This window comes from Plectropomus leopardus, chromosome 16 (assembly GCF_026936395.1).
Source record: "Plectropomus leopardus strain MGB_pleo_1.0 chromosome 16, ASM2693639v1, whole genome shotgun sequence".
NCBI lineage: Eukaryota > Metazoa > Chordata > Actinopteri > Perciformes > Serranidae > Plectropomus > Plectropomus leopardus.
The window spans coordinates 25,380,001-25,401,588 of record NC_142191.1 but is presented as its reverse complement, the minus strand read 5'-3'; the positions used below and the strand labels follow the sequence as shown (position 1 = coordinate 25,401,588).

General features: G+C 38.8%; 1 protein-coding gene across 6 annotated transcripts in view; it reads left to right on the top strand.

The window, feature by feature from the left end:
* Positions 1 to 4,427: 4,427 nt before the first annotated feature.
* myt1la (myelin transcription factor 1-like, a) overlaps positions 4,428 to 21,588 on the top strand; it is a 72,877-nt gene continuing 55,716 nt past the window's right edge. For 2 of the 6 annotated variants that reach the window (XM_088089422.1, XM_088089424.1), the window contains exons 1-4: positions 4,601 to 4,929; positions 19,142 to 19,230; positions 19,351 to 19,405; positions 20,541 to 20,574. In XM_088089422.1, the coding sequence (XP_087945548.1) occupies positions 19,351 to 19,405; positions 20,541 to 20,574 (89 nt within the window). In that variant the 5' untranslated portion in view covers positions 4,601 to 4,929; positions 19,142 to 19,230. The other 4 variants (XM_088089423.1, XM_088089420.1, XM_088089421.1 and 1 more) reach the window with 3 other exon arrangements.

Here is a 21,588-nt window from a genome sequence, read left to right as displayed (position 1 = left end):
TATGTAACCTTACAACTCATAATTTTGTTTCCTATGTTTGTTAAAATTATAATAATCAAACATTTTATCACAAAAATAAATAAATAAATTTACCATTTAGTGGAGTAAAAAAATAGAATTATTATACACTAAAATACTCAAGTAAACATAAGTACTTGCAAATGTTCTTAGTTACTTTCCTCCACTGCAGATTGGTGGGGTGACATGAAACTAGCATCTAAAACCACGACCCCCCGACACTGCAAGCTGTGCGGTGTAGACCTCAGGGTTACCTTGACAACCTAACATGACATGTTTTATGTTTTAATTTTGGGGTCTCTAGTTGCTGCCACATACTGGAACAGTATGTGGCAGCAAAACATGACTGCTTGGTTACTCGTCCAGCTAGTATTACTTCAATGCTCAATGTAGAAAGGCTCAAAAAGAGAGAGGATGTAAATTAAGTCTGGTCTAAAAATACATACACAGTATACTGCCTTGGCAACTGGTATGTGAGAGATTCATATTCACCAGCCTGGTGTTTTCTGCTGAGAGGACATGATAGAATAATGTGTCCATTCAAAAATTTTGCATAGAATAAAAAAAACCTGGTGAGTGAAAGTACTTGTTGGGCAGAATGGTCCCTTTTAGAGAGTAATATTATCATATTTATCATATTATTGTTATATTGGGTGAACGTGGAGCACATTTGATAAAAATGATTATCTTTTTTCTTTTCCAAAACTCCACAATTGTCATTACCTTTTGCATTGTTTTCACAGCTCAGCTTCCTGTTGTGTGTGTAACAGTGTGTGTGTGTGTGTGTGTGTGTGTGTGTGTGTGCATTGCTGCCAATTAGTGTCAATTTTCAGAATTACCACTAGGGGTCGCCAAAGTCAGAATTGTTCAAACTTTACGTAAAGAGGCTTTGACATTGTGAGATTGGGGGAAAAATCTGCTATAAAAAATAAACCAATATGTGAGGAACTGTACTTGCTTTGGTACCTACAACTTTTATTTTTAATAGTGAAATCATCCGTATTGACCTTTGTTGTTAGCTCAAACTGACTGAGCTGAAAATGAATTTGTGAGATTTTGGACTTAAATCTTGAGCTGGAAAGTGAACTCTCCAAAAGAGGCAAAGATAGTGATGAAGAGAGAGAGAGAGAGAGAGAGGGAGAGAGACCTGCACTTCCTCTCTCAGTCTATGTTTTATTGAAAGGAGAGTCTATCTAGGTCAGTCTGTTCAAATCGAGCTCGCTCTGCCTCCCTCTCTCTCTGTCTCTGTGTCCTCAGTTCACTCCAGTCTGCTGTCAGAGAGACAGCGGGAAGACAAAGAGATTGTAGGTGCGGAAGACGAGGGAGACGGATGAATGGAAGGACATAGACAGTCAGGAGGATGCGGGAAGAAGGGTGAAGGGAGGAGGAAGTCATCAGTGGAAGAGGGGAAGGGTGGAGGAAAATATTGGAGAATAAAAAAAAAATAGGAAGTAGGAAAAAGAGGAAAAGGTGAGGGGGATACCAGACAGAAAATAGGTAAATCCTTGATAAATGGAGGGAAATAAATAAAGAAAAGGTCAAGGGAAATGATGAATTTAAGGATGAGGAAGGTGAATAATCAAAGGTGGAAGAAAATTGGAGAGAAAGATGGAGAGAAAGATGGACAGAAAGGGAGAAATGATGTTGAGAGAGGAAGCAAAAATATCAATCTTTACAAAATAAAAACACCTTTATATTCTAGCTAAAAACAAAAGCACAAAGTGATAGATCTATAAGGTGCCAGTACTCTACTGAATGCACTGCTTCCAGGAAATAGTTCTAGCCTTGCATTTAGTCTGATAGACTAAATCTGCCACCTTCTCTTGTCTAATCTGCTTTTCAATGTGTTTTAGAGTTCTGGGGTACCATGATGAGTTGATTTTGAGCCAAAAACTGCGCAAATTGCAAAAGTAAAACACCAGAAAAATGTTTAATGTGGAAGCAGGAATGCTCCCTATTAACTCAAAGTGCATAATTACCTCTTAACATGCAGCAATCCAGTCCGAACCCTAAAGATCGGGCATACACTGCATGATTTGAATTTGTTTCTGACATGATTTTTTTTTGAGCTGCTCGACTCATTTTACAGTTGGACCGAATTTCAGCTTTGTTGTGGCATCATTTTCTGTGCAGCGTATGAGGGAGAGCAAGGTCCAATCATGGATTAATCAACTGCTCTCAAGTGGCCATTGGAAATTTTGACGTGAGAAATGTCAGTTGACCATTGTTGAACTCTTGCATAGTTGAAGAGTTGATACGTGCACCTTTTTTCTCACAGCGCATGTGAGCATTTGAAAGTGCAAAGAATGGTGACATGACACGTAATGTTGACGAAAAATACGAAGGCCACGTTGATCGTGCTATAGCAAGAACATATGTGCCTCTTTGAGGTTTCTATTTTTTCCTATCACGATTAGCATGAACAAGAGAAATGTTGGCAACAATGCATTATTATCATCCATACAGGTGTAATTAAACAAACTTATATGTGCCTCAGCGCTTTCAAATAAATGTTTATTGACAATTGTATACAGCCAGAACATCAACAGGCCAATTTTTTGTCTATTTTACACATATGATTTAAGCACATAAATCATTGTTTGAATTTGTTTTGCCGGTGATTTACCAGTGGAAAGGTTGGCCTTTGTACTGGTAAAAAAAAAGGTTGTTTTAACAACATTTTAACAGCCTCAAATTGTACATACCCAGCTTAATATGGTGGCTACTTTTGAACATACATGTGCAAGGACGAATGGTAGCAAATAACATAGCACTCAATAACAGCATTCATGCAGAGGACTAGAGTATGTGTCTGCAAGTATCAGACCTATCATCGAATTTACAGTAACTAAGATCTTTCTCCAAACTTTACAAAGTGTTTTAGTTGCCCAACCTTAACAAGACCATCAATCATCATCATCATCATCAAACCATTGTTTATTTAGGGAAAACTGACTCAACATTAAGCTAATTTACAGCAATGTCCTGAATACTATAGCTGCCATGCACTGAGTCAGTGTACTACTTCCTTTTGAATTTGGTGAGCTTTTTCAATACTTAGCTCTGCACAATTTTCTTTGATATAGATTTGAACATATTTTTTATCTTTGCTTTATCCTATTTTGATTTAGAACAAATAGTTGTGATCTGTAAACAGATCTCCTGATGATATATATTATGTATATATCATCAGGATACACAGGACAAATCACTTCAATAGGAAGTTTCCCCCCTAATATGCTGAAGACCTTGACCTCCATTCTTTTACCATTATGGTAAAGGTTTGGTTTGGTGAACTTGGGTAGATTTAGGGAATGTCAAGTTTTGAGTTACAATGACTTCCTCATTGAGGTCAGGGAATGATTGTAGTTTCTGTGTAAAGAAACCAACTCAGAAACAGAGAGCAATCTTTTTCCTTCTGCGTCTAACCTTTCATGGACCCATCCATCCCCCTTGACCTCCTCCCTCTCCTGAATTTGTGGATTTCCTCCTTTGATTCTTGCAGATGAGAGTCATATAGCCTAATTCCTGCTGGAGGGCTTCATCATTTGACCATAAAAAGTGTTGTTTTGGGGCATCCTCTCTGAAATGCTAGCATTTCTCTTGGGAGTTCAGTCTCTGTTGGGGACTGGGAAATATCCCGCCACTGTGAGTGTATGCAGACTGTGCTGCTCTGTTCTACAGACTGAAAGAGCCGCGACCACCTTTACAGTTGATACTGTAGAGAGCAATTTTTAAAATGTTGGCACAGGGTGTAAAAAATGCCCCCCCCCCCCCCCAAAACATTTACTAAATCTAGTATTTTGTAAATGGACTTTGTTGTGGATGCTGTGCAGCGCTTTTTGACCAGTCAAACAGTCTATAGGAGGGTCTTCGTCATGAAGTGGAAAGCAAAACAGGACAAAGCAAGCACTGTGGAGGAAAGTAATTTTAATGAACAACATATCAATAATCAAGTAAGCTTCAGAAAATGAAAATGTAGTGATACTAATACAAGGATATAAGTGATAATAACAATAAAGTTACAGTTTAAATTACAGTCTGACTGCTTTGTTACACAGAGCTGAACAAAGGAAATTACACACTGATGCATTTCAACGCCTATAGAGACTTTTGGTTGTGTGTGTGTCTGTATGTGTGTGTGTGTGTGTGTGTGTGAGAGCGAGCGAGAGAGAGATCTGGTCTGCGGGGTGGAAAATCAAAACAACACCCAGAGACTGACTGCAGGGCCGCCACACACACACATACACACACACACACACACACACACACACACACACACACACACACACACACACACACACACACACACACACACACACAGTCTACACGCTTGGAATTAATTCAGAAAGAGAGAGAGAGAGAGAGAGAGAGAGAGAGAGATGAGTGGTGGAGAGAGGCAGGGAGTGCACTGCCATCCTTGGAGAGCCTGCATGCGCGCTCCCGCCGCTGCTGGCTCTCCATCATCGGCGCGTCACCGGCTGTGCGTGCGCGCCCCCGTGAAATAAAGAAAAAGGGAGGAAAAGGGAAGAGGAGGAAGGAAAGAGAGAGAAAGAGATAGAGGTAAACCCGCCGTCTTCACCCTCTTCTACTGCTGCAGTGTCTGATTCTCCCTCCACTATCTTCATCATCGCCACCATCATCATCCTCTTCTACTCCTGTCTGTCTGTCTGGGTCTCCCCCCTCCTTCTCCTCCTCCATCCTCCTCCTCCTCCTCCTCCATCCAGTGAAGGCACGGCCAGATATCACGGCGACAAAAGAGAGAGAGAGAGAAAGAGAGACTGAAAGAGAGAGAGTGTGTGAAAAAGAGAGAGAGAGAGTGAAGGAGGCTGCAGACTTTCCGACCAGAGAGGAAGAGGAGAGGGAGGAAGAAGAGACACAGCTAGAGGAGTCTCCATCTTCGCCATACCAGTATGTTTTTTCATTTCTATCTATAATATTCCCCATAATACTCTTGCGCGTCCTGACGCTCTGTATATGCGCTTTTTAATGTCACCTCTACCTATAACATCCACACAGCCTGTCAGTCATGCTTGTGTTGTTTCAGTTTTGTTGACAGTCTTCTAAAATATCCCTCTCCTTGTGTCTGCACGCGCCTCTACAGGGACATTGTCTGCTTTATGGCACTCCTATAACACTCCTATAGTGTGACTGTCATGCCTCTGTTGTCTCAAAGCTGCTGTGATATTCCTATAATACTCTTATTACGTTGTGTCATGATGCTCTTTGTTGCCACTCTTGCGTTTAGTTTAAAGACATTCCTACAGTGAGCTGTGCTGCTCAGTCTGTTGTGACCTCATGGCACCTTTTGATTATGTTTATGTTTCATTATCATGTATAATTTCCGTGTTATTACTCTGAGGCACCCAGTGCTCCATAATATCTTATTATATCCTTGTAATATGTCCGTAATGTTCCTATAGGGTGCTGTGAAGCCTGTTTTGTTCTGTATAGTGAGTGTAGGCTATAGGACCGTAATAGGATATGATAATCCAGCCTGGGACCAGTGTGTGTAATATGTTATATTCCTACAGGGTGTCAGTGTTCCTATAATATCGCAGTAATGCTTCCACAGTGTGTCTGTGTTACTAATTAGTGAGGCTGCAGTGACCTTAGAGCACCTTTTATATTACATTTATCTCCTCTGTTTGCACTAGGACATTTATGTAGTATCCACATCAGTGGAATAATAATAATATTCTCAAAGTATTTAATTAATTTGCTGAGATTTTTACGAGAGATCGTTGACTTGCGTGTTGAGATATAGGTAAATTAAGTTTATGTTTAAATAACAAAACTGAAATAGCCCAAATAAATGATAGAAAGTTGACTCTGCTTTACTTCTGTTCAATGTGATTTTTAGACTTTATTGTTTCCAATGAATTGAAAGTAATACACATAAAACATTATGAAATACATAAGAAATATGCAAAACCAACTCTAATATTACACAAAATAAAATAGTACATCACATGACAGAATCAGGTAAAACCTGGAATACAAACCATAATATAATAAACCATTATAATTACTAGAATAATCTGAAAACAAATGATGTGGCTAAAAAAAGGCAAATGAGTGCAACAGTTTGCATCAATCTTTTTGAGTTCTGACAACTTCTAATGAAATCACCTGCAACTCCTACAATCAAAGGTATTTTTGAGCAGTGCTTACTTAATAACAGATTGCATAAACACAAGTAAATATACTTTGTGTCATAGTTGTTTGGCCTGCAGTGTCTGAATTAAAAGGTATATTAAAGTAGTCAGAGGATGGGACTTGAAATCCTGAAGAGACAGAATCCTGGAAAAAAAAAGTTAAATCATTAAGCCAGTTTCATTAGGTTACAGTAACTTGCATTTTATTTTAAATCAATTAAGACAGAAATTTCAGTTTAAATTATACACAGCATTTCGTTGTTGTAATAAGCAACATTTTAATGTCAACACGACTCATCAAAAATAATGTATGCAACTTTAAAGGTTTTTCTAAATCAGTTAATTTGATTTTTTTAAATCCTCCACCCATACATTTAATTAGGTGGTGGTCCCTTGAATTACTGTTCGGCAAAGTAATGCCACTGTGTCCTATATATTCTTTATAGCAGGTGTACAGTGGCCTTGATATATCCATATTTTATGCTACTGATGCTGAGATCAAATGAATCAAAAAGTTTTTTTTGCTGCAGAGCTTAACTCGCTGTTTTTGTCATAGCGCTGTTAAATATTGTCTGGGAGGTGAACTGTGGGAAAATTTAGGTTCTGGAGGCTCCAAGTTAAACACCAAACACGGAGCTATACTCTTTGAAGATTCAAAATCAGAGGTTGTGTAGAGCTGCTGCCTGTATTTTCAGAATAATATATTCAGAATCAGATGTGTTGCGTTCACATCTACTGTAAGCTGAGACGCACACATCCTAATGTGTTTTTAAATGAATGGTTAACATTTTACATCTTCTCCATAAAATTTTGTTTTTCTTATAAAGACAGCTGCACATCCAATCTGAGACATTTTGTCAGTTTACTTGATAATCATTGTCCCAGTCGCCAAGATAAAATGTTAACATATGGATACAGATAGGTCACGTTACATTGTACTTTTTTTTCATGTGTCATTTAAACATTTCTAAAGTGACGTAGTTTAGATTACATGTCTATAAGCTGAGTTTCTCATCATTCGAAGGAGATGGTGGATGGCGTGAGACCTAAGCAGCAGACCACTGTTGGCAGCCAACAAAAGCAGGTGTTTTATAATGAGCCTTATTTAGGGACATTTTCAGCCATGTTTATGTTGACAAACTTGGTTATTTTAAGCCAAAATGTGATTTTTTTTCCTAACCCTAACCACGTTGTGTTTGTGCCTAAACCTAATCACGCGTTCACTACTGTATCGTCACAACATAAAATTGAAAATTGAAATGTAAAGAAACCTAAAATGTCAACAAATCTGCCACATATGAAACATACAAATGTAACACATCCATGGTTTACCAAAAACGTACAATACAAACATTTTGGTGATTCGGTTGCTTTTTATAGAGTTGATTAGTGAGCTAATTAACCACTTATCTGGTTATTTTGCTTGTTAGTAACTTAGTCAGTTATGTGTTCAGGAAACACTTTTTGGTCAAACGAATAATGGAATATTGACCTCTGACCTTTGCTCTTTGTTGATTTGGAGCAAAAGATTGTCGTCTCTGGTGAGATTGAGGATGAGCGGAAACGGGACAAAACACTAATGTGTTTCAGTTACACCTGACTTGTGGCTCCAGTAGACGAGACGGCTGTTTTGCTGTGTAAACACAGATCAGGTGAACTCAGCCGAAAAGTAATGCAAGAAAAAAAAAGTCCTTTATTTCCTGTCTGCTCTCAGCAGAGCCGGTGAGTCGGAGACACAGCAGAGCCGGTGATCATTCATAACCGCAGAACAAAATAAACCTTCCCTCCTCTCTGCAGCCTTACACCACCTGTGTGTGTGACAGAGGATATTAAACGCAGCTTCAGCTTACAGTCCACCAGTCATACCAGACTGCTGGCTCACAGATAAAACTCTCCATTCACACCTGTGGGTCTGTTCGCATCACGGCTCAGTAACAGGCCAGTACCAGCTCTCTGCGAGCTTGTGTTTCAAGTCAATGACTGCAACCTGAGTGTCACCGTATTTTTGTAGGTTTGGTTGTTGTACGGATAACTTTTTCATTACCAACTTAATTGCAAAAGTCTGTTGTTGCAGAAACAAGGCTGAACGCAGTTTTACAACAAACCAAACCTGGGAAATGTTTCACCAAATTTGCAATATGCATGTTTGGCTTTTGCAACATCAGATTCCTTTCACTTAAATTGGCACGTTTCACAAATTAAAGCCCATACTTGTTGGATGAGCATGAGAGCTTTGTGAAACATGATGCTGCCACAACTTGCAATCTGCATGTTACAGAGTGAATTTGTTTGTGGTTATCACAGCAAATACACAGCTCTCTTACCTTGAGCATTGACTTTAAACTGCCTGTGAATGTGAGTCTCAAGCAGACAAAGAGCAGATATGCAGATACTTCAGCTCCACCAGTCTTACAAATAGCCACTAATTAGCAACCTTACTGGTATCAGAAATGTTTCCATGCATGAATCTTGACCCCTAAAGAAATAAAAACAATTGCAGTATTATTCAGGGTCATCAGGTGGGGACCCCTTTCAAAAATTTCTAGAGAGCGGAGTAAATTACACATTAAATATCTCTCTCTGTTAACTTAACCTGTAATCTTCACATTAATGTGAGGACACTGTATGTTTTTATTAATGATGTTAATTGATGTTAATTTACACAACATGTTTGTATTGGTCTGTCTGCATGGCTAGAATCAGCTACCCTTCTGCTCTCACTGTATGGATCAACTGACCAGCCACAACACTGAGCTCACTGTGAATTTATTTGGGAGAACCACTGGTTGGTTTTGTCCACTTACACTTCCAATAAAGTTTATTCAAACGAGACAACCATGTCCCCTATGTTGACCCAAAAAACGGAGAAAGGGAGCAAGGCATTATATGTTCCTGCAAACCGCAGATGATGTTACATTGGTATATTTCACATGTTTTGTGTCAACATTTCTAAAATGACTTAATTCAGATTTGACATTTTTCAGCTCGTTGTGGTGACAAATCCAGGTATTTTAAGACATAGCATGATGCTTTCCTAACTCTAATCAACTTTTTTTGCGCCTAAACCTAACCACATGTTAACCACAGCGCTGTCACAACATACAATTCAAAACTGAAACATAAAGAAATGGACAATTTCAACATATCCGCTTCATATAATTTCCCTTAGGATAATAAATAATACATTTCAATCTTTTCTTATATGAAGCATATAAAGCAACATATCCAATGTTTGCAGAAACTGACTATGCCAAAATTTATTCTGGGACGGGTTACACAACAGTCTCAGTCAAGATTATAGTTTTAGAAATGTAAAACATGTGAAATACAATCCCAGTATTAATTTAAAAAAGACATCTTTTGCATGCAGCAATGATAGAAATCAGATTGTTGAACAGCTTAAAATGAAAGGCATCTGACTAAAATTTCTGATATGTGAGAAATCCATATCAATGGCACTTCAGCCACATCGTTGATCGTTCATGGTGACCTCAAACTGCAGGTCAAAAGACAGCAGATTTGGCAGAAATTTGTACATATTCTAAAAATTAGCTGCGGATGACCAATATGGAGCTAATATCTTCTAATGTTTGTATGGCATAACAGAAATGGTACTAAGAAGAACAAAGAAAAAAAATACAGCTCCTATGCTTATGAGATGTAGGCATGATGCTCACATACATTTATGTAGCCAGTTGCGTGTCGGAGAGGGTCCCTCCATGATGGAGGTTCAGCTGGTTGCTGTTGAGGTTGTAATGAAATCGTCACGCTGAACCGGCGAGACCTCGTCTGAACTACCTGTCCGTTTGTCTGTCTACGGTTTATTAAATCTGAGCTGCTGCCAAGACGCCCATCAATCAAATTAACTGATTCTGATCAATGGAGGTCAGCAGTGCATATGCACACATGCATGCATGCACGCACACACGCACGCACACTCACACACACACGTAGCAGCAGGCATCATCCACTTTCTATTCTGGAGCTCCGAATGACTCATAGTGTAAAAACCACACACACACACTAGTTGATGACACACACATTTTTAATGATTAATCGTGGGTAGCTCCTGTTCTTCATGATGCGTGTGTGTGTGTGTGTGTGTGTGTGTGTGTAAAATCCTGGGTGTGAATGGCAGCTGGTTTACAGCCGTGATTAATGAAAAACTTTGCAATTTGCTCCATCTGTTGTGACCTTTGACCTCAGTGACCTGTAGCATGTCTGTTGTTTGAGCTGAAGGGTTTTCACTGCCGGTGCGACTGAGAGTCTGGATAAAAAGTTAAATATCTTCATTTGTTTCAGGCTTCTAGTCGTGAAAAGGAAAAATTATCAGCTGAATCACCTCCGCTGTGTCTGGATGTCTTCTGTTCACACACACACACACACACACACACACACACACACACACACACACACACACACTAATCCTTCAGGAGTAACGATCGTGGATCTGTGTTGCCACTGACGACCTGCCTCATCTGCTTGTTACAGATCATTAAAGCTTCACTCACTGACCACATCCACCCCTCGACCTGTCAGTCTCAGAGCAGAGCGGGGGGGGGGGCTCGACAGAGGTGACCGATGGGGGGGTGACGACCGCAAAATTCGCTAATTAGCAGGATTAATATCACTATTCGATCAAACTTTCATTTTAAAGAACTAGAACTTAAAGTCAGTTATTGTAAGCTGAGTTGAAGAAGCTCTATGTGAAATTCAGAGTGTATCAATTGTCTGCACATGGCTCTCAACATAAAGGCAGCTGAGATGGCAGTTAACAGTGCTAACCAAGTCCCCAGAAAGTGCGCCAGGCTCTGAAGCAAATTTTACGTAGTGGCCAAAAGTAGAATGACACCGTCCAGGTTCATCACATAATGTCCAGGGGCCCAGAAAAACTTTTTCCAATTAACTTCCATTGGGAAAGGGATGTCTGTAAATCTGTGGATAATTTTTTGTGAGTGTCAAAACCCCACAAAATGACTCATTTCACTATCAAGATTTAATCAATCCAGTTTGATAACATTTGGGAAGTCTACAAGAGCCACAGGATTACATTTTTTTAGACCACCATTCAAGCTATCGAAACTGCTGGCGAAACTTAATCGCTTGGGCACGCTTGGCCTTGCTTGGCTGCCGTAAGTCTCTTGTGTGCAAGCCTCATGGTCCCAGTGATGTGGAAGATCCAGGCCCTTTTATACCACAGAAAAAAAGCTTTTTTTTTGCTTTTTTTCCATATGCTACTGAGCAGCACTCATAGGAATGAACAGGGCCCAGTCTTCGTGCTGTATCCAGATCTTTTTAATACATCCATGGTACTAACTAAATAAACAGCACTAAACAGCAACCATGCTGACAGAGCTAACAGCGTTAACCAGGGGTGGACACTTGCCTTCGCAGTACTTTAATTACAGTTTGATGCTTTTAGTTAAGTAAAATTTTGCATTGATCAGAAATGTGGTACCTTCTTTTCTTCAGTCAGATGTATAAATGAATAAACTTCAAAATTAAGTTCTCCAGAGTCCTCCAAACTAAATCCTCTAAGTTCAGTCTTTCATTTTGTGTCTCGACGTGATTATTAAAGTAGTTAGAATCAGATTTTGGGAGAAAAAAAACAAGCAATTGAGATCAATGTCTCTTTATTCACAATCATTGGGTTATAGGTTCAAAGCATGTTAAGATATTGACTCATACAAAGGCCTTTAGATGAATGTGGCATCATAATGAACAGATTCAATGACAGAAATCACTTGACCTTACTCTTATTATTCACTTTTAACTTTCTGAGACTTTTCCACAGTCATCCAACAACCGTCATGGAAAGCCAAATCAGCCTGCAGACGTTAAATATTGTGACTGTGTACAGATGCTCACAGTGGATGAGTTTCTGTTATAAGGTGAATATCCTTTGACAGAGGATAGTCTGAGGGCTGAGGAGGACTTTATCTCTTCTGAAGTGCTGACATGACACTACGGACCTGGTCAGCGAGCTGTGGGGCGGGGAGCAGGCCAGTGGTGCGTTTGTGTCTGGACCCCTTTCACATTCTCATATTTACAGGGCTTAAAGGGTGAACATGAAGTGTACCAGGGTTCATTACGGCCAGTAAGCCCTGCAGAGACTTTTTTAAGCTCATGTGTGGAGAGTAGGCACACGTATCCAGCCATTTATAAGGCATGGGAATGTGGAAATCTCAAAAAGAGAAAAGAGTAATAGGGTTAAGGTTTGGGGTTAGGGCCTGTCCTAACCAGTACTATCCCTGGATGGATTTCATCTTAAAAGCAGGAAAACATTAAGTTATTTTTACAATTTTGAGACACAAAAACAAATACAAAAACTTAGATTTAAAATTTTTTTTTTAAACCCTTTGAAACCTGGAGTGACATCACTTTCCTTGTGCTACTTTCAGACACCTTTCACAAGTATTTAAATCTTTGAACCTTGAGAAAAGGGTTCCGTTTTTCTCCAAAATATGGGAAAAAAGGCAATGAGCGTCTTGGTGGAAAACTTTAAACAAATTGCAAGAAATACGTAGATTTAGAAATTAATTTTTTTAAATGATAGGGAATGATAGGGAAATGTCTGTGGAAAAAAGCTATGGAAAAATGTCTCAGGGAAATACATGATAAAAGCTAGGGAAAAACTATACTTATGCCTACATATTTAAATGATATTACAAAATTATAATAGTTTTTAAAGCACTTTTCCGGGTAGTTTTCTTGTTTTTCTTTTAAACTTTATTCTTGAAATTATTCGTTACTAATTTTCAGGTTATTTTCTTGTACTTTCTACTAATTTCTTGTTAGTTTTCAGTTAATTTCTTCTTTTGCTGATCATTGCCTTCTTCCAATGTTTTTAAAAGAATTCAAGGCAATCTGGTCAGCTTTCAAAGGATTAAACAGATGATAAAAAATGCATCATGACACTTAAAAAGCAAACAAACACAAAAACAATTCTGTGGAGCTGGTTATGAAACAAGTGCAGAAATGCAACTCACTATGCTAATGCAGAATTCCCATATGCTTTCATTGTTAGTTAGCATGCGGCGTGGAGATGTCTGATTTCAGCTGTGGCCGTATCTGCAGATCACAGTCAGCTGCTGCTGTTCGGGCTCTCTCGCTGTGATTGGTCAGAGGTTAATTGACGCGGCTAATCACCCGATCAGTCCAGTCTCCATGGAAACCATGAGTGGGGCTGATGTACAGGAGGGAGTCGGGGGGCCTTCACACCAGCAGGCTTAGCTGCGGCTGCTGCTTTTGTGTGTGTGTTTACACCACCAACTGTACGAACTGTACTGCAGAACAGTTTGAAATGCATCAGAATGCAGCAGAAATCATCAGCAGGGGATTATAAAGGTTTGTACTGAATTTGGTGCCAAAATATCAAGCAGATGTTGAGATATTTCACCGGATAAGTGAGAATTTTTGACCTGCAGGTGGAGCTTAAATACAAAGTCAGAAGGATCACTGAGGACCTTAGGATTTATCCTCTGGGAAACCTCAATGCCTGCGCAGAATTTCATGGTATTCCATCCAGTAATTGGTTAGATATCTGAGATCGGACCAAAGTATTGGTCCAATCATAGCCCTCCCTGGAGCCCTGACACGACCGTGGCTAAAAATGTAGCACTTTGACGCACTTTTGATGTGCAGACAGACAGAAGAACAGACAGAGCTGAAGCAGCACTGCACCTCTCTCTGTTCAGTTGTGTTGTTTGGTTTGTGCACTGCAGCGTCACATCACACACCAGGTGTTTCTGTTTGTTGGGTTTGATAAAAGTGCTCTGCTGTAATAAAACACTGAGCTGCTGTCGGGCTCTGCCGCAAACACACACCTCACCTGGCTGCGTGTGTGTGTGTGTGTGTGTTCTGTTTGGGCTCACAAACATTTGCCTGTGAGTGTTTGTGTTTCTGTTGCAGACTCTGCAGGCCAGAAAATGGAACATTTTTAGGGAGCTGTGACATGTGACTAACAAGCATTTTTGTGTTCTGAATTGAGTCTTCAGGCGGTTGGGTCATTTTTTGATCCGATCTGATCATGATAATTGGCTGGGATGACTTTATGGACTAACCTGTGTTTTAGAGGAAATAAACAAGCTGCATCTCAGTTGTAAAACTGTGCAATGACACTTTATTGTTTCACTTCGAAAGCATTTTTTGTACAGCTTTTGCCAAGAAATGTGTCCAAGAGATCCAGTAGACCCTCCTACATATCAATGTATTGTCATATAAAACTTTTAGACATTATGTAGCCCACTTTTACTGGATGGCTCGATGTATTTTGTCCTGCAAATCACACAAAACCAGCCTAGACCTGCACTATCATTAACTATTATCATTTCAACTATTTTCCTTTTTAATTCATCCAAAAATGCTCTGCTCTTTCCAAAAACCACATGTTCTGCACAGTTATTGTTTACTTTTATGCCAAAAAGCATAATTTCCCTTTTTTTTGTTTTCTGGTTTTTCGCCTGTCTGTCCTTCCCATTCCCATGAACACAACATCTATCTCAAGAGTGCCTTGAGGGATTTCCCTCCAATTTGGCACAAATGTCCTTTAGACTCAATGATGAACTGATAGATGGTCATAGGTGAAAGTTCAAGGTCACTCAGATCTTGCCTGTCTTATTTTCGTTAATGCAAAATCTAAAGAATTCCTTGAAGTAATTTTATTTTTCAAATGTGATACAAATATCCATATAGATTCACAGATGAACTGATTAGATTTTGGTGGTCAAAGGTCAGTCTGATTTTATAAAACATGTTTTTGTCCATAACTCAAGAATTCATATACCTATTGTGATAAAATTTCACACAAATGTCTGATAGGATAAAATGATGACAAAATGGTATTTTATATCCAAAAGGTCAACTTCACTGTGACACTGTGTGTTCAGCAAAAACACTTTTCTGGCCATTATTCAACATCTTATCTCAGAAACAGGAGGGGAGACATTTGGTCAGATACTGAATTGGTGACACTCATATTGGGTGACCACTTCGAAACTGCGCTGATTTAATAGATTCTCTGTGCTTTCGGGTAGAAGATGTGTGTGAAGCATCCATACTTTCTTAGACACGTATGTAAATTGGAGTTGAAACTTGACTGGTTTGCAGAAGCATAGAACTGTGAGGCCGAAATGCTTAATATACTAGACAGCACTTTCAGATCCATTGTGTGTATATTGGCCAGACTGTGTTTGGATAATATTTTTACCAAAACAATTTTAGAATTGTGTCTATAAGACTGAAAAACAAAAGCTGTCAGCTGTCAATTTTTCAGGTACCTATAGACATACATACAACAAGTTATTAACAATTAGCACTGAATTTACATTAAACTGCAGGTAAGTATAGCAACAGCCTTGATGACTCCATTAGCAGCTAACTGACAGGTAAAATTTACCTAATCGTTGGGTTAAAATGACAACAAACACACTCTATACACGTCATAACACCTTTGAGTTGTACTAATAAGGAAAACACTTTTTTGTACACCGTGCCTAACTTACTAGTCTCCCAAGCAGTTTACGTGCTTATTTTATGATCCATCAGAGCATTAAGAAAAACAAGTGTCATCAGTGTGAGGTGTTGTGGTGTTTTTGAGCTACAGGGGGCACCGCAACCACCAGGCTCTGTTAAGAAAGAAAAATCACACAGTACAGAGTGTACATTTCTATACTGCTATGGCAAAATGGGTGAACCTCTGTGCTAGTCTGTTAGTCTACATGTCAGTGTGTGTGTGCGTGTGCGTGTGCGTGTGTGTGTGTGTGTGTGAGTGCACGCTGGTAAATTGATGTGTGTGTCTGTGTGGGAGCTCTGCATCATATTGTACCAGACAGGCAGAGTGTTGGACTGAATACTAAACAGCAGGAAGCTCCTCTTCACACAGCGCCAACCCAGCCATATAGGACACTGTGACACACACACACACACACACACACACACACACACACACACACACACATATATACACGGACTGACTACTCTTTTTTTTTCTTCAATAATTCAGGTTAGTCCTCCATAACACCAAAATAAATTCAAGATTGTGGGAAGAAACGAATAAGGAGCATAACAGTATAAATTGTAGCCTAATATTGTAGATTATTATACATAAATGTGTACACCCACAAACTCATGGTTGAACTTTTGTACTTGTGAGGACCCTCACTGCCAAAAATATATTCCTTCACCCTGAAAAAGTTTTAACCCTTTGAAGAAATAAGAAATAATAATAAGAAAACTGAACATAATGTCCCCTCTTTCTAAAAAATGTTTTAGTTTTCTAAATACGTCCTGACCTTCTCAAAAGAATGTCCTGACTTTCTAAAAATATCTCTCCAAAAAGGTCCTCACTTTATGAAATGTCGTGACCCAAGAAATATCTTACCTGTCCTCACTAAACAAAAGGTCCTGCCTGACTCTCTAAAATGTCCTCACTTTCCAAGTGAATTCTCATTTTCTATAAATGTCCTGACAATCCAAAATATCCTCATGTTGCAAAATATTGTGGCTCTCCCAAAATTTTACTTTTCCTTGCTATACAAATAGTCATGACTCTGAAATAGTCATGAAATACACCGACGTTACAAATGATACCTAATTTTCCATAAATGTCCTTATAATCCGAAATGTCCTCATGCTGGAGGTCTAAAACTGAAATTGGTCCTCACAAATATAGCAGCACAGGAACAGACACACACACACATACATGCAGAGGCAGAACAAGGACACAGTCTATGGACACATTTGTGACGATACACATGCACTCACTGAGGTTAGAACATCATCTGCACACACACACACACACACACACACACACACACACACACACACACACACACACACACACTGACACATATGTACATGCATGCACACAGTGCAGCACACAGACACACATACACACCCATTAAATGTGCAGCCCACTCAGTCGTATAGTTTCCAGGGAGGTGGAGGATTTTTTTCTTTCGGCTGAGCTCTTCACAGTGGAGGGAGGGAAGACTATGTTTGATGTAAGTTGCGTTGGAGCACGCTCAGTGGAGTGGCGGCCTCAGATGCACCCGGCCTCGGTACGCTGTGGCAACATAATGGGAGTAGGCTGAGAGTTCAGGCGAGGCTGTCCAGAATTTACATTTATATTAACGCTGCAAACCCCCCGAGCTGCACTGCAGCTGAGGAGAGAGAAGCACGCAGAGCCGCTGTGTTAACGTCTTCATCATCAAACTGTTGTTTCAGTGTTGTCTCACTCTCTTTCATGTTGCTGTTCGCAATGTAACATTCCCTGCAAGATCTCAGGAGATTTTAATGTTATTTAAATTTTTTGAAAAAGAACAACAACAAAAAAATGTAGGTTTGTTTGGATGGCATTTGTGATGTATTAGCATTGCAGCCGTCTTAATGATGATGATTAATAAGTGTCCCAAATCTCAATTTACTGCTAGTTTTAGAGTAAACCACTGAATGAGTGAGTAAGCGAACGCATGGGAATGATTTCAGAATCAGCCTTTAGAAATTTAGCTGTTTATAGCAGGTTGGGCGCATTTACAGAGCTCATTTAAACAGGTACAGGGTTGCAAAGTGGGGTATTTTTCTCTACTGTATATTAGTTTAAAATATACAGTTTTCACACCAAACCTATTCTAACCCCTGCATCATGCACTTAAAATGAAACGGTGCTGAACAAATGCTGTCTCAGCGTAGTTCGCTTTTAGTCGCCTAAAAGATTTTGATGGGCTTACCTTACCATCAGACAACTTTTTCTGGCAGGGAAGTGAAGCCGTTATGTCAGAGCCAAAGACTCCATTGACAAAAACAGTAATTTTACTTTGCAGAGCATGGGAGTTGCTGGTTTACTGCTGACTCCATTGGTTAGTGTGTTTGGTTAAGTGGAGAAAATATTCTTAATTTAGTGTACACTATACCACACTACACACTGATATTGATGTTTTTTTAGGTGGTGAAAACTATATATGTAAACTATATTTTTCTGCACCTCCTGTCCACAGCAGTAACATTACATTGTTACACTGCTTAGCTTACGTGCCTATAGATTTGATTTATGAAAATGCTAGTAAAGCAAGGCAGTAGGATAAAATAAGCCCTGCAGAAAAATTAGATAACCACCATGATATATCTTTAAATGTTACTGTCACAGCTGAAGTGCCAAAATGAAAAAAGTTTTCTTTTGTTCTGTACTGATAACTCAACCAGTTTCATGTTTGTCCAAGCCTTGAAGAGCTCCAACTCCCAGTCACATAAAATTGTTAATTTGGGATATGACATTATAAGTGTATGACGTCAGCCATATTGCCTATGAAACAGTGAAATTACAGCTGCTGTAAAAAGAGATTGCAGTGTGGTAGGCCTATGTGGTAAATTACTGCACAAATGTTTAACATTGCACTTTGTTTCTGTGTGGTAAGATGATACTCAAGATGAAATGACTGACCGAGATGTGGTTTTGTCATCATATGTTTCGAATCGTCTCAGTTTCGTCTGGTGTAGTAAGAAGATGTCTAGTCCTTTGAGGCAACTCATCCTTTCAGGAGTGGATAAATGCTGTAGAGGACTTCTTTTATCCATGTTGTTGGCCTTATTACAGGTCATTTGCAGTCTTTGCTGTGGGTCACTGAAATGTTTTTAGCAGTGAGTCTGTGAAACCTCTCCAAAGAAACACCTAATTGACTGAATGAATGAAATGTTATGCTGTAGGTTGCTGAAATCTTTTCAGTCTATAAAAGCTGAATGAATGAAATGTCACATTTAAAAAAAAGCAGTAAAAAACATGTAGATGCTATTTGGCAGGAGTCTCTCAGGTGTTGAAATGTCATTAGAAAACTATAATTATATGTTGCACAGAGACAATCAAATTCAAAGGCTGGCCACAGTCTAGTGTCTTTCTAAAGGCGACTTAAGCAGAAAGGTTTGATTCCTTTAACAGGAATCTGACAAGTGACTGTGTTTTGGTGTTGCAGATCATGACTCTGGAAGACGACCTCTGAAATTCTGTTTGGTGTTAAGACTCTTCAGCTACAGGACCAACGCCACACTGAGTTCTGACCAGGTATAACGGGACATTTTAACAACCAGCTGGTGTTTTCGTTAGAAGGGATTTTCTCTGCTATTGAAAATGTGATGAACAATAAAACACATATTTGGTGTTAACATGTGTTTTTATCTGCAGATGGAGGTGAATGCAGTTAAAAAACGTCATCGCACACGATCAAAAGGAGTCAGAGGTATGGGCCTGTCTGTCTGCTTTCGGTTCATAGTCTGGTTCAAGATGTCTGAATTTCTGCACATTTAAAAAACATGTTAATGTTGGCTAATGTATGCTGGCTAGCAAGTAACAATAGCTAACAGACTGTTACAACTGCTCAACCTACTCATAGTGTCATAACATATGCTAAGTTAAATGGCTCTTCGTTTTGAAAAATAATAATAAAACCACTGCTGCAAACATAAGTAAACAGCCAGTCTTCTTTGTTTATTTGGTTAGTGCTCATACTCAACAGTAATAATAATGTTCCCTTAACTTTTCATGACAATGTTGGATCAACGACACACTGTATTAGCTCCCTTATTTTGGTAAAAATACTAATACCACACTGTGAAAATACTCCACTAAGAAAAATTCCAGTGTTGAAAAACCTACAGTAAAAGCAGGGATGTAATGTAATGGACTAATAATACTTTGTTTACTGAAGTACTTTTGGGTCAACTTTAACTTTCACACCACTACATTTCTAAATAAAGGCATTTACTCATTTACTACATTTCCCCTCAGCATTTTACTTACTACAAAATGGGCAAACTAGGAAAGAAACTAGGGAAGATAGGAGGGAACAGATGGACTGTTGAAGGAAAGGGAAGGGAAAAGGGAAAAATGGATTTTGTTTTTAAATCCTTTAAGTTGCAAAAAAGACCTTGTTTTTCTTCAAGTGTAATGTAGGCTACATTTTTAAGGTGGTGTATGTTACAAGGAAGAAATAAACATCATAAGGTTTTTATTATCAGCATTTACTTTTACTTTTACTTTCAATACTTCAGTAAATTTAAAACCATAAAATTAATCTTGATACTAATATTCTAATAGGAATTAGAACTTCTAATTTTCCTGCAAGATATCTGTACTTTTACTCAAGTATTGCTTTCAGGTATTTCATTTAGCATGTAAAAGTAGCTATTATCAGCTAAATGGACTTTAAGTATGAAAATAAAAAATAGCCACTGTGCAATAAAATGTTCCCTGTCAGTGTTTTACTTTTATATATGATGATTTTGAATTAATCTGTCCACATACAGCAGATGTGCTAGTTAATTTTCATTGTTGAAGTTACAACATGACTCTTTTTGTTCTGTCTCTGTCGGAAGCCACCGTGGAAGCAGTGACACAGGAGTTATTCAGGTAGGTAAACCTCCCTGAAATATATTCATTATAATTGCAGTTTTGCTATTGTACCATTCTGTCCTGGTTGTGAAACGCCAGAGCAGACTGTCTCTTCATGCTTGCATGGGGAGTCATGGGAGTTTAACCATCGAGTGTACATATCGGTGTTCTTGACAATCTAAAATCAAAGTTGTTTTTAGAGAGGGTTGATTTTCACCAAAGTCGAGAGACAGATTATTTTTGTTACTTTTAGTTTAATTTGGTTATTGGTATTTATTGTTGAAATATGTATAAATACAAATTAGTGCACATCTTGCAGAGTAAGCCACAGGCAAACATGTTACAATCATATAATCTGTGGTTTTAATCACACAAAAACTTTTGTTCCCTGGCTTTAGCCTTTAAGACACTGCATCTTCACAGCTAGCACAAGTAATCCAGTAAAATGGCACCAAACCTGGATTGAAAAGCTGTCTTTAAGACAAAACCACGAACCAAATGGCCCCTTTTTGTTCCATAAACCATGAGCTTAATAGCTAATTAGGCACACAACTACAAATTTGAAGTGAACACCCCATTGTTCATTATCAAACTTTATGAACAAGAAAAACCTACAACAAGAAAGACATTGACATTGAACTGATGTTTACATGCATAAAATATTTGATTATACCCTTATTCTGAAAAAGACAATATTCCTACTAAGCTGTTACTACTAAGTCACTAGTTTTCAAAGTTTTCCACCAGTGGCGGCTTTGTTTGACCATGCAAACGATCAATGATCAACCACCTTCTTCTAAAGGTCAAAGTTGCAGTATTTGCGTATATCCAAAACTTGTTGATATCCAAGTCTTTTATATGGTTTAAAAGTAGATGTATTTCTTCTTCCAAACAGAAATGTGAGCTTTTCTTTTGGACATTCATCTCAACACCAGCCTTCAAAACTTGGCTAGGTTGTTTGTATTAAACGCAGAAAGCTGATCATAAACAGGCAAGAGGTCGTGTGTTGCAAACTGTGGCAAAACCCCCAAC